The sequence below is a fragment of the Xenopus laevis genome, chromosome 3S, assembly GCF_017654675.1.
Source record: "Xenopus laevis strain J_2021 chromosome 3S, Xenopus_laevis_v10.1, whole genome shotgun sequence".
NCBI classification, from domain to species: Eukaryota; Metazoa; Chordata; class Amphibia; order Anura; family Pipidae; genus Xenopus; species Xenopus laevis.
Window position 1 is genome coordinate 91,018,538 of NC_054376.1, and position 14,568 is coordinate 91,033,105.

The 14,568-nt window shown below is 37.7% G+C and overlaps 1 protein-coding gene across 1 annotated transcript; it reads left to right on the plus strand.

Annotated features, from left to right (window-relative positions):
* The first annotated feature begins 284 nt into the window (after positions 1-284).
* Positions 285-10,636, plus strand: ndufa12.S (NADH:ubiquinone oxidoreductase subunit A12 S homeolog). Its single transcript, XM_018256009.2, has 4 exons — positions 285-441; positions 2,652-2,734; positions 3,333-3,420; positions 10,382-10,636. Exons 1-4 carry the CDS (start codon positions 353-355, stop codon positions 10,554-10,556), a joined length of 435 nt encoding a protein of 144 aa, XP_018111498.1. The 5' UTR covers positions 285-352; the 3' UTR covers positions 10,557-10,636.
* The last annotated feature ends 3,932 nt before the right edge of the window (positions 10,637-14,568 follow it).

Genomic DNA, 14,568 nt, shown 5'->3' on the forward strand with positions numbered 1-14,568 from the left:
GACTGAGCTATTAATTTATTCATTTGAATGTTTTTAATATTAATCAGTTACTGTTGAAAGGATTTTCTTTTCTCTAATGTTCAAGGCAATTGTTTTTATCCAGGGGTCATTTGAAGTTATAGTAACCCTAAGCATAGACACTACAAAAGTATATTTTTTTATTTTGTCCTACTTACTGTTTTTACAAGCTGGTACAACAGTTTCTTTCTCCTATCCAAATAAATATCTATTTTTATCCCCTGCTTCTGCGCAGAACCGAGGGAGAGCGGTACAGGGAACTTAGAGGAGGGACCTCGTGTTTCAATCCGGAAGCCTTTTAGAGAAGGACACTGCTTTGCGCCGGTAAAGAAAAATGTCGGAGTACTTACAGCTGGTACGGAGGGCGCTGGAACAGATCCGGGCTCACGGTGGGCTGCGGGGCTCCATGTGGCAGTTGTTCAGGTCAGATTCATGAGAACAAAGGCAATGTCCTTAATTTGCTCAGCGGGAGGCCGGGGTGCATTGGTTTTAAACTTCCCCACCGACCGTCCATAAGTCACCTTGCGGGATAAACACACTGACCTCTGATTTCCATTGGATGTGTACAGATTCCTGTTGTGGAAGTTCATTTCTTATTATAAGAAGTTATAAAGATTTTATTTGCATGCGTTAAGTGACACAGAATGAAGGTGTTCTCCTTCAAGCTAAATAGATACTAAATTGGACCCAATAGCGAGAGTCGGTGCTTCTACGCTGAATACATTACTTTGAGATAATAAACCATCAGTTGGGTTAGTTACCCCCCTCTTCCAAAAAAATACCTATATTTGCTAAGCTTAAAAACCTGTTTTTAAAGCAATATAAAGGGTATTGTTGCAGACATTGTAAGTAATTCTGTGGGCAATGTCAATGCCTATTATTAGCCCCTTTTATAATAAAGCAAATATTTTGCATTTTAACTTCGGATATCAGCAATAGTAGTATTATAATATAATAGGCGTGACCACAGAATGTGTGAAAGCTTCCGTGAATGAGGAGTTCTTTTCATTTCACCACCTAATGGCAAGTTCAAGGAGCAAGGATATTTTATGGGCAAACATCTGCACACAATTTAGGCCTACTTTGCAACAACAGTTTGGGGGAATGCGGTTTCTCGTTTCTGCAAAATGATGCACCATTGTAGTTACCTACAGTATAGGTCATGGTGATTGTTTTTTGCTGAGAGTAATTGTCACTGGAAGTTCCTAAACCTGACTGTTTTGCCAACCTGATTGTCCCATCTCAGCCTGTCAGTTAGCGTTTCTAATGCTAACGGACTCCTGCTGCACAAATATGGCCGCCCGATCATAGGAAGATCACAGGGAATCGGATAGATAATGTAAAAGCATTGGGCAAATACTTTATGGCATGCAATTTTATGGTAGATGTAAAAAAAAAGTTCAACTTCTGGTGTCAGTATCTCTTTAAATCAACTGAATACCAGTGGGTTGTACTGGAACACTAACTGGGAGCCAGGTGTGATCTCCAACATCTGTGCCCAACCTCACTAATGCATTGTGGCTAAATGCAAGCAAATCCTACATTGTCCCAGAATCTAGGTGAAAGTCTTTCCAAAAGAGAAGAGGCTTTTAAAGCAGAAAAGGTTAAATACATATTATTACCCATGGTCCTGAATGAGATAATGATGTCTGGCGTTATTTGTTAAAATAGGGTAGACTGGTGTCTGGCGTAATTTGATAAGGGTATTTTAATATTTACTACTTTGCATTTTTATTTGAACTAGAATTATATGGTAGATGTGATATTCATTTAGATACATTTTAAATATATAAAAATATACTTTTTTATGTACCACAAAGTAAGGGATGTTTATGATTAGCTGAACTGTCAATAGGTCACAGCAGAATTCTTAACCACAGATCTAAAGCTTTGGGTGACACTTGTGTGTCTTGTCCCAGTACTGACTGTTCTATTATCGTTTGTTTCTGTCTCCTAATGGACCTGAAATTACATTTATGACTAACAACTTTGGGTGCTATTAGAACAGTCCATTTTGCTCATTCACGGCCCACTTCTCCAGTAACTTGTTTGGCCAGCCAACTTGCTATTTAATTACTTGACCAATCACTTTTACAGCAGGCAGGGATTTTATAACAGGGATTTTAAAGTGTGAAAATGGGAGGGCATGTGAAAAGGCGCGATTGTCATTTTAGTTGCATAAAGCTCTCTGGTATGTAACAAGAGACATGTCAGCTGGTTAGGTCCATGTAGAATTTATTCTGCTTATAAAGATGTGCTCAGAATCATCTTTGATGTTTGGTGATTTGAGTTGGACCGATTGCTGAGGACCTTTACTCTGTGTTTTATGTTGCAAGAGTAGGTTTAAAAGGCAGCATATATCAGGCCCCATCCAAAATACCATCTGTGTTTATTAGTGCAATTTAGAACATGGAAAATAGCATCAAATGTTATATATGTTGACAGCCACAGATATGTTTTAGTGGTAAAGATACAGCTGTCTGTTTTTGTCTTTTACTGTCAACACATAATAGTTGTAGTAAGCCTCTAAAATGTATGCCGAATATTTGTTAAAAATTTTTTATTTTTTGCTTATTTACATACTGTCTATGTTTATATCGAAAGTAAAATATGTTTTAATTTTTCTCATGCAGGGTGAATGATCTGAAAACTGGTACTCTTGTTGGTGTTGACCGGTATGGCAACAAATATTACGAAGATAAGCGTTACTTCTTTGGTAAGATTTAAACCAGGCTAATCTGTAAATTGTGCAGTGCAAACTCGATCCCGTATGCTATTGTGCAAACAGATTTTGCAGTTGGACAGATACTGAATGAGGGGCAATGCACAGTAGTGTCCTGCATGGGGTTGGGTATCCACTAAATACCAGCAAAACAGTTGAATTTTAGGGTAAGGTCACACTGAGCATTTCAAAGAGATTTTGTCGCCTGACGACTAATCGCCACGTCTTTGCAGCGACCAATCTACCCAAACGCCTTCCCTCACTCTTGTGCTGGCTAAAATTAAAAATTGCCGGCGCTAAGCACACGCAGCATTTCGTTTTCCGAAGTCGCCCGAAGTTTCCTCAAAGCTCTTTCACTTATGCATTGTTCGCACTATACATGCCATCATCCCCAAAAATAATGTCCTCTACACGATTATATTAATATCAGCAGGTAAAAATATGGAGCACAGAATTATTGCATACATTTTCATAAATATATGCCCAGGGTAGTTTATAAAAAAAATGTGCTATTTGCAGCAACAACCAGCAAAGGGCATCTGCCTTTGATTAAATGTATGCATGCTGACTAATTATACGCACTTATTTGCAGCTCGTCATCGATGGGTGGATTATACAAGCGAAATGAATGGAAAACGAACATACTGGGAGGTAGATGGAAGTATGGTCCCCCCTGAATGGTAAGACCCAGTTTCAGACTGGGGCACAAAGGGCCCACAAAAGAGCATCTGATATCAAGGGCCCATCAAGTCCTTACATTTTTTCTTATTACTGGTATGCCTGTATTTGAGAGATTTATTGTTTATATTAACTCAAATCTGCTACCTTCTGCCCTTACATCAGTATGGATTTTGGAAATCTTCTATTTGTGACATAGGAAGAATTTGCAGTGTTCAGAGTGAGACACTTACACTGTCAGCCCTGTATAACAGTCTCCCTGGATTCTGCTGCTTTTCTGGGGCAGTTCATTTGGTCTCTGTCTTTACCCTGACTCACTGAGCCCTAAATGAACTCTTTCCTATGGATTTCACTGCTGAGCATAAATTAAACACAAACCAAACCTTGAAACAATGTAGTAACAAGCTAAAGGGGTGGCCAATTCTAAGCAACATTTGAAATGGAATTCATAGTTTGTTTTTTGTTTTTTTGCTCAAAAGGAAGCTTTATTAAAACAAGTTTTGACATAAAAATTTTGCCCGATTCCATCTGTTATAATCAGTACATTGTTTACTGTAAGTACACATATGCATAAGGGTATCACAAATACAGTACAATATTGACCTGTTTATTGCCCCACCCATTCTACACTTCCCGCTTGCCTTTAATTCATAGTTTTCTTTTAATTTCTTGCCCTTTTTCTGACTCTTTCCAACTTTCAAATGGGATCCCATTTAAAAAACAGATGCTCTGCAAAGCTACAAATTTGTTGATATTGCTATTTATTAATCAATGTTTTAATCAGGCCTTCTCCTAGTCCTATTCCAGTCTCTTATTCCAATCAATGCATAATTTGACCCTAGTAACCGGATTGCTAAAATTGCAAACTAAAGAGCTGCTGAATAAATGGCTAAATAAGTCAAAAATCACAAATAATAACAAAAAATGAAAACCAATTGCAAATTGTCTGAGACTACCACACTCTACCTCATACTAAAAATGAATTAAAAAGTGAACAACCCCTTTAATGCTGTTCAATATTCTGCATTTTCTTCAGTTGTGTATTCATCATTTGGATTGTTTTTGGAGTAGATGGGCCATGCAGAAGTTTATAATACTTTGTATGTTCATGTGAAAGCGGATACATGGTAAATACCATTAAAAAGATATTTTTTTTTCAAGTTAGAATACCCTTTGTGCCAGTGAATTGCTTCTTTATCCAGTTTGGTTAAGAGGTTGCCGATTCCTCTTCAGCTGTGCACCGGGTAATTTACTTTTTGGAGTACCAGGGTGAGTGAATGGGATCCACTACCTACAACATTTCTCAGGTTAGCCATTATGCAACAGATACCGAACTGAAGTCAACATGCTCATGCAACTTGATGGGGCACTAAATGCCAGCACTTTGTAAGCTTTTTCTTTTAGCATGTACTACAAACAAAGTGCTAAGTATGCCCACATTTTCCCTACAAGCAATGAGGTGTGTGTGTGCTATGTACTTAGTTCTGCACACTGGTCCAAATCAGGCTGATCTGATCGTTGGGCCAGGGCAAACCATTGAATCATACAGAGAGATCTATAGACTCTTGGGTGAGGAACACATCAATATGCTTGTGTGCTCCTTGTCAGATAGGAAGAACCAACCTGCCTGATTTGTGGCCAAATATCACTGAAAACAATTGCAGGTTGTTGTTTTCCTTACAAACCTTTTTTTTACAGGGAGAGCAGCCTCTTAAAACATTGGATGAATCTCTTGCTTGCCCTGCTAGTTTTTGCTAGAAAAAAACTCTCCCAGCCATTTAGTGAGAGTTCCAAAAAAAACTGTATAGAATGTACACGTCTGCTCTTTCTGTAGGAGGTTATTTGTAGTTGTTCATGGAAAGTGCATGAACATTTTTATTATGCTTTCCATTTTACATTTCTCATGGTTATAAATTACCCATATGTATTTATACTAAGGTTTTCACAGTGTTCCTACATGAACAATAGAAGGGCGAATGATGTCTGTGTTTGGATTTCACACAGGAACTACATGGTTATGGTAGGGGCCGAAAGAAACTGCAATTATGTGCTACTTCCTTTATAACTTCTATTTGACTTAATACACGACAATTTTGTATGGCCAGAACTAAAATCCTCTTTAACGGTCCCCAATTTAAAGCCTGCAGTGAGGTTAAAAACCTTGGCAACACTTACAGAAGCTGATTAGGGAGCACATTTGGAGAAATATTATGAGCTTTATATTCCAAACAAGCAGCATATTAAAGGCCCAGACAAACAGATATACAGATTATTTAAAAAAAAAAGTCCACTGGATCCTGTCATACCTCCCAATTCAATGACTGGGACATTTTAGGTTACCGACCCTGATCTACTATGGATACTTGCCTCTTGTCCACACTAAAGTTGGCCATAGAAACAAAGATAAAATCTTGTATGATTTTCGAACCATGTGTGTGTCGTTTTTTTTTTCTTACCATGGAGATCGGCCATTTAATCGAATGGACAGGATAAAAGGTTTCTGTGGGACCGGCTAATGATCATATCTCTGCGTGTCTTGCCTATTTGATAATATCAATGGGTGACTGTCACTACTATTTGTCAGACATAACTTTCGGATGACTGCTGTCTGTCAATTTATTGCCAGAACATTATCTGATTTGTTCTTTTCACTACTTTATTTAATGTGTATGGTTAGTTGTAGGTCAATAGATTACAACGAACGAGCATTTGTGGTAGAAAATTACACATCTCTGGCCAGCTTAAAGCAGCCATAAATTTGTTGCATGTTCTCTGCTTAGCACCTCTTTACATATTGTTCTATATATATATATATATATATATATATATATATATATATATATATATATATATATATATATATATATATATATATATATAACACCAATTCGATGAAATGCATGTCTATGGGTGACTTTTACGCGCGACAAGTTCTTTTTATATACGCACGACAAGTTTTTTTTTTTTATACACATTCCCCAGTAGCCATTCTAGTTACAAGCCTAGTTGTTTCAGTATTGAGTATCTGCCACAAGGGTGCACTAATGCCATAGCAAACCTTTTTCATGCTGTCGCAGCAGTGTTCTTGCTTTTTCTTTTTAATGTAATATCTGCTCTACTGGATGGCACAACAAACCAGCTTGGCTTTATGGTGATTATAGTAACAAACAATCAAAGGAATCAAAATGTACAACAATAGGACAACAGTCTCATTGTCTCTGTCACTACTTTGCACACTGACAACCTTGGCTTCCTAACTCATTCTGCAAATCTTTGTGTTGGCCTGGAAGTTGTCTGTACAAAGATAGAATTTCTTTTTTGCTTTTGTTTAATCTGTCTCTTTTCTGGTGTAGTCAAATTGAAGTTAGTCACCAAATAGGGAAAACAGGAATAACTGATTTGGGATCTGGTGTGGGATCACTGGCAAGCTTGGAAATGCATTTGTTTACTGACTGACAAATTGCTTATGTGTGGCTAGCTTTAATGGAGGTGATAATAAGTCAGGTTCAAGTACCTATTGATTGTCAGGCAGTGAATGCTCTTATCAGTTCTTCTATTATTTGCATTTCTTCTCTAAAACCGTTGTAGAAAGGAATGCACTGAATCAAGGAATTGGCAAGCCAAAAGCTGCAATTTAAATTCTGACTTAAATATGAAACTTAGAATCCAGTATTTGGCAAAATGTTTTATGGAGGATGTTGTGTTCTGTCAAATACAAACTTTATGGATTCTGTGCATCCCTAGTAGGTTTACTCAACAGGACAGGTATTCCTGTTCTTGTAATTTTTTGGCAAAATACATCATCCGATTATGTTCCATCAAGTTTCTGGTCTGCGAAAAGAGTGAAGTGGCTACACTGCAAAAGAACAATATTCCAGTTTTTGTTGGTTGGTGCATTTTTTTTTGTCCAACAAAAAAAAAAAAAAGCATTGGTCTGGGGAGAAAAAAATGATTCATTGGAGGTGCCTAACCAATAGTCACCCCCTGGTGAATTAACTTTGACTTTCCTTTAAAGTGGACCTGTCACTCAGACACACAAATCTGTATAATAAAAGTCCTTTTCAAATTAAACATGAAATCCAATTTCTATTTTTTATTAAAGCATTCATAGCTGTTGTAAGCTCATTTAAACATCTCAGATGTCAATCAGATATTGTCTGCCCCTCCTCTATGCCCTGGGCATAGAGGTGGGGTAGACAATTACTTTCACTTTCCATTCAGCACTTCCTAGATGTCACTGCTCTCCCCACATTCCCCCGTTCTCTTCACCATTTAATTGTGTAGCCAGGGCATGGGGATGGATATCGGGTCCCCCATTCTGGTGCACAAACAATATTCTGAGATGATGGAAGGCTTTCCTTAAAAACAATGTTCACAAAATGGCTCCTGCCTGCTTGCTATCATTTTGAATTCCCAGACTGAAGGAAACAAGATTTAAAATTCATGTAAGTTTTTTAAAACTTCCCTAAACGCTCATAAATTCGAAATTTGACTTACTGAAATTCATTAATAAAATCTAATTTTTTTTTTAACTCGGACAATGAAAAGTCACCTGCGCTAATACACACACGGCGATGCGTTTTCAATAGTTGCCTGAAATTGCCTCACTGAGGCAACTTTGGGCAACTATTGAAAACGCATTGCTGAGTGTGCATTAGCGCAGGCGACTTTTCATTGTAGCCTATGGGGAAAAACGCTGAGGCAGTTCAGGGAGATAGTTGCTCAAAAGACGAGGCGATTAGTAGCCAGGTGACAAAATCTCCCTGAATCTCCTCGTGTGGACTAGCCCTTAAGGGTAAGGACACACTGGACGATTTGTCGCCAACGTTTTTAAAAAGCAAATCGCGGCGACATATCGCTCGTTTTGTCACTGAACAAAACCAAATGAAAGACGCCAGCTCCTGTGCCCAAAGCGCGTTTGTGAATCGCCTGTAGCTCCAAAACGCACTGAGACCCTTTTCCAAGCGATTTATCAGAAATAGCATGTACTTAGAAAAGCACTGAAATCTCCTAGACACGCACACACATACAGATAAGTAGCAGCAATTGTATTCAAATTACAATGCGAACGCAATGACGCAAGCACGTAAAGACGCCAGGTTACAGCGGGAAGCACAAACCGTTTCCGGTTTGGGTGGAGCACGTACCGCACAGAGTAATGGGATACAAATCGCTCTGTGCCAATAGTCGCTGTGAATCGTCTGTTCAAAAAAGACGATCGTCTTGTCGCCGCGATTTACTTTTTTAAAACGTTGGCGACAAATCGTCCAGTGTGTCCTTACCCTAAAGCAAGACATGGTGATGCTCAGCGATAAGGACAGCAAAGAAAGCTATAGAAAAAATGTGTTGACTGGGAAAGTGGAATGAATGAGTCAATAAGGAGTGCAAGGGAGGGAAAGGCATAAACTCTGTAGTTATTCCCTATAAATACTCATGCACCAATGTCTGAGCTGCGTCTGCAAGGGGGTGATGTTTTTCCCATTCTCAATGTGCCATTTAAAATTGAGCACCTCACAGCGAGAAGCAATTGCAGTTTCAATACTCATTTGATTTTTATAATGTCTACCTACTGAATGCAGAATGCTTTAATTACACTGTTTACAGAGGCAAATAATTACAGAGGTTATAAATGTACTTGTGTCATTTGTTTATCGTCTCTGCTGTGATATTATGTAGATAAGATGATTAAAATCCAGTCTCTGAGAATCACATTACAATTACAGGATTTTTGACGTTTTCTGCTTCTGCAGGCTAATCATGACAAAGTATCACTTTTAGTCACGCGTTAGAGCAGCGCATATGTCCTGCTGCAAGGTGCAAACATGCTTTGTCTTTTTGGAAATCATAGCATTTCCCTGGCTGTGCCAACCCAATGAACATGTGAAGGGTCTGTTGGCAACAAAGTAATTGTACTGTGTGTGTATTTAAGCATTCAAAGCTATTGTAAGCTCATTGAAAAATCTCAGCTGTCAATCAAATATTGTCTGTCCCTCCTCTATGACCTGGGCATAGAGGTGGGGCAAACAATTACTTTCACTTTCCATTCAACACTTCTTAGATGTCACTGCTCTCCCCACATTCCCCTGTTCTCTTCACCATTTAATTGTGTAAACAGGGCATGGGGATGGACATCAGGTCCCACATTCTGGTGCACAAACAAGATTCTGAGATGATACAAGGCTTGTCTTAATAACAGTGTCTACAAAATGGCTCCTGTCTGCTTGCTATCATTTTGAATTCCCAGACTGAAGGAAACAAGATTCAAATAATTTATATAGTGTAATTAAAGTTCATTTTGCTTGACTAATTTGATAAAATGGGATTTAGAATATTTTTTTTTTTGGGTGACAGGTCCCCTTAAAGGAGAAGGAAAGTCTAAATCAATTATCAGGCGCCCCTAGTGCTTGTAAGGGCTGCGTCTGCAAGGGGGTGATGTTTTTCCCACTCTCAATGTGCCATTTAAAATTGAGCACCTCACAGAGAGAAGCAATTGCAGTTTCAATACACATTTGATTTTTATAATCTCTACCTACTGAATGCAGAATGCTTTAATTACACTGTTTACAGAGGCAAATAATTACAGAGGTTATAAATGTTCTTGTGTCATTTGTTCATCGTCTCTGCTGTGATATTGTTATGTAGATAAGATGATTAAAATCCAGTCTCTGAGCATCACATTACAATTACAGGATTTTTGACGTTTTTGGCTTCTTTTTTCCTATTGATGAATGAATGCCGGCTAATCATGACAAAGTATCACTTTAAGTCACACGTAAGAGCAGCACATATGTCTTGCTGCAAGGTGCAAACATGCTTTGTCTTGTTGGAAATCATAGCATTTCCCTGGCTCTGCCAACCCAATGAACAGGTGAAGGGTCTGTTGGCAACAAAGTAATTGTACTGTGTGTGTGCTTTGTGTATTCTTTCTATCATTTACCATCTTCTCTTGCTGTGTCTCACCAGGCATCGCTGGCTTCATTGCATTGCAGAAGAGCCTCCAACTACTCATCCTCCTGTTGCGCATAAATTTGTCTGGCAGAACCATAAATTCAACGTCAGCGGCAGCCCAGAGCAATATGTTCCTTATTCTACCACTCGGAAGAAGATTGAGGAGTGGGTTCCACCTCAACCAAAATAAAAAAACATGCCGGCTTTCAGTAATCACACTGTACCAACAATATATAAATATATTTAATAAAAATTGTTTGCCAAACTGAACAAACATATTTTCTGTTATCCACAAAAGGTTGTCTGGATGGTAACCATTATCAAAATGAAAGGCACCAGTTGGCTACATTTATCTAGTGTATCTAGTTGTTTTTTGACTATTTTTTTTTCCTCTTTGGTACTATCGCAAAAATGAAAATGTAATATAAGCTTCATCATACTGAAATGAGAAACTTTCTAAATACAATCAATTAAATATTCTGTATTGTTTCTCAAATAACCTCTCTCAGCATCTGTTTCTCTTCATTCTGTCTTCATGCAGCAGTTGGGTGTCAGATAATCATTGACAGTTAGATCCATGAATCTTATAGGGGGGCTTCCTTTCCGAGCAGATGTATTAGAGCTCACTCAAATAACTGATTCCAGTACAGTCTAAAATCTAACAAAATAACTGCCTTTTGCACAAATCCTGCATGTAGAGAGACAAGATGTCTGGTGATTGTAATCGATTGACCTCTTATACATCTTCTAGGCAAAAGGAGCATCCCTATAAGATATATTGGATTTAACTTTCAATGATTAGCTGACCCTCCTGCCTGAAGACAGAATGAAGAGAGAAATAGTGAAGATAAACTTGATTATTTCAGAAACAGTTCAGATTATTTAAGCGTACTTAGAAAACCTCTTGTTTCAGTATGCTGGCGCTTATATTAAATTTTCATTTTTGCAATAATTCCCCTTTAAGCTACTTATATGTGACCAATGAGATTGCAGCCGTGCCTCTATTAGCTCATGCAGGAGGTTGTTGCTTTATTCAAAAATGCCCGGGGTCCTACTCTGGCAAAGTCCCCTTTGAGCTGAAGATCCATGTCAGAGGAATTTTTGGAATTATGGTGGTGTGGATAAATGCAGCATTGGAGTGTCACACTATGATGGCATGGTGACCACAACATCTGTAACACATATGCCCTATTAGACACAAGCCATGCTCTGACCAATCCTGTCCATTAAGGAAAGGAAAACAACAGAATGTGTTACATCATAATTATGTCAATGGATGCCATCTCTTTTGAGCAGTTACGACAGTCTCTTTTCCAATCAACCGTTTCCTTTCCTTTATAGCCAAATCATTGCTGCTCATTTCTACTCATTCTAAGTCTCCAGAACATTCTAAAAGTGATTGAAGAAGGGAATCTGTTTGGAGAGGTAATGTTAAAAGCAGCAAGGGAAACCGCTTTAGGCTTTATAAGGAGTAATGGCTTTCATGCTGGCAAAAAAATTGCTGTCATTTGTTACTTCTATGATTCACCACAGTACAATTCAAAATCAGGAAACATCTTTCAGGTATTATGTCAAAAGCACACGATTAATCCCTGCTCAGTTATGGCAGGGGAAGGGCTTATGGGCTTTCTTTTCAAGCTGTAATAAAATAATGTATTGCAATCATTAACCTTTTTTGTTCTAATTTCCATGGCCCAAGGATACAGATAGAGGCTCCAAAATACCATAGTATACAAAAATATTTGCGTTTTAACCATGGGCTTCTTTCTTCCGGGCATTACTATTATTATTTATACGGTGCCCTTGTCTACCATAGTACTCTACAGAATTAGGGTATACAAATACAGCATGTACAGTGAATGCAAATTTACATATGTAGACTAACATTGCACTGAAATAGATGTGCAGTTACAATTTAATATTGTTAGGAGTCAATAGGGGAAAAAGATGCTCACACAAACTTATGATCTAAAATTTCTGACATGTTACATATAGAAATGGAACATAAGTATTTTTGTACTCGCTGTCAGAGATCGTTATTATTGATCAATGTTTAATTTGGACAATAGTTATTACAAATTCTTGAGATTTCCTTAATGCATTCAAATACTGTCTAGGCCAACAAATATAATACATATATATTTCTTTTTCATTTCCATTTATGCCTTCTAAATCTAGTTTAAGACTCGTTTTAGAAAAGAAATCAAGTTTTTAGCTTTCGCATAATTATTCCCTTTGTTGTTAAAATAAAAAGGAAATATGCCACATACAATATCATTTGCCATTCCTTTAGATTTGTTATTCACTTTAATCAGTACAACCAGCTAGTTGCATATGCTAGAGTTAACTAATACCATATTTGAGATAAGAGCGTTTCCAAATGTTTAGTGATATGTGAATAGCATTTGAGTGCATATAGACATGTTACCACAAAGAAACCACAGTTATCGTGGCATTGAAGCCTATTCAACGAGGAATCGGCTACAGAGGATTTCCTTTTCATCAGATCCTGGCCCTGTTATTTAAATGGGACATGTCATATACAAATCTATGTGCTGGTCTTATTAAGGATAAGTCCTGTTCAGTATGATGTTGGTAGTTTTTCCCCATAAATATATATATATACAGTATATACACAATGGCCATGCATATCCTGTAAATCATATCCCTATAAATGGTTCTTAGTGATGTCATCATTTTATATAGTCATGGAACTCCTTGGTGACATCTTTATATTTTACAATATGGGGTACTTTATTCACTATATGTATACAGTTATGTTTAGAATAATAGCAGTGTGAATAAAGCTCAAAATCCTTATAATAGCTTTTATTTCCTGCATTTGGGACACAGCACATTCTATTCAAAATCAAAACATGAAGAAAAATTTATCAAATATGTTTTATTCCTTTACAGAAAGTGAAGAACCGGGAATATTAATTAAAAAGTTATTAATAGCAATGTCTGCATTCTTCTTTACAAACTGAAAAATGTTTCAAGATTTGGCTTTCCTTTGAATCACTGAACTAATATTTAGTTGTATAATCAGTGTTTCTGAGAACTGCTGCACATCTGTGTTACATGGAGTCCACCAACTTCTGGCACCTGTTACATTCCACAATTCTTCTGCATTTCCTGGTTTTGCTTTAGGAACAGCATTTTTAATCTCCCCGTCTGCACAAGTTTTCTATTGGATTAAGGTCTGGGGATTGGGTTGATCACTCCATAACGTCAATCTTGGTCTGGAACCAAGATGTTGCTAGTTTACTGGTGTGTTTGGGGTCGTTGTCTTGTTGAAACATCCATTTCAAGGGCATTTCCTCTTCGGCATAAGGCAACATGACCTCTTAAAGTATTTTGATGTATTGAAACTAATACATGATCCCTGGTATGCGATAAATAGGCCTAACACCATAGTATGAGAAACATCCCCATATCATGATGCTTGTGCCACCATACTTCACTGTCTTCATAATGTACTGTGACTTGAATTCAGCGTCTGACAGAGGCCCCTAGACCCAAAAAGAACAGTCTTGCGTTCATCAGTCCACACAATATTGTGCCATTTCTCTTCAGGTCAGTCAGTGTGTTCTTTGGCAAATTGTAACCTCTTCAGCATGTCTTTCTTTTCAACAATGGGACTTTGCAGGGGCTTCTTGTATAGCTTTTATGTTCAAGACGATTGTAATTACTTTGAGCAATATGTCCACCCAAACTACACTTGCTCTACTATACAGTACTAACAGACTTTCATAAAATTAACTGATGTTTGATTTGCAATGCAACAAAACGCCACAAATAGGTTCTGCTTTACCTGTCGGCTTTCTCTTGTGTAAGAACTAGCTGTTTCCGGTAGTAACACGCAGATCTCAGTGATAAATGAATAAACGTACAAGAAAATATAAGCAGGGTTTTGGTGTTTTTAGTTTTCATTGCAAACTGTGCTGGTATGTTTGAGACAATTCAGTGATATACGGTTACCATGGCAGTGGCACATTCGAGCAGTGTTCCCGTTTGTCATGCACTGCAGAATAAAATGAGTATAACTGTGCATAAGTACCTTTATATTAGATAATTACTATAAGCTGCTCATTTACAGCACTCACATAATTTGAACTATAATATTATCCTGAGATTAAAGCATAAGTAATTAATTGCGACTTGGTCTTGTGACCAAAGAATGTCAGCATTAGGTAAAACCC

Coding starts and splice junctions, on each gene's coding strand:
- ndufa12.S (XM_018256009.2), top strand. CDS start 353: ATGTCGGAGTACTTACAGCTGGTACGGAGGGCGCTGGAACAGATCCGG. Junction 2,735..3,332: donor AGATAAGCGTTACTTCTTTG/GTAAGATTTAAA, acceptor ACTTATTTGCAG/CTCGTCATCGATGGGTGGAT. Junction 3,421..10,381: donor AGTATGGTCCCCCCTGAATG/GTAAGACCCAGT, acceptor GTGTCTCACCAG/GCATCGCTGGCTTCATTGCA.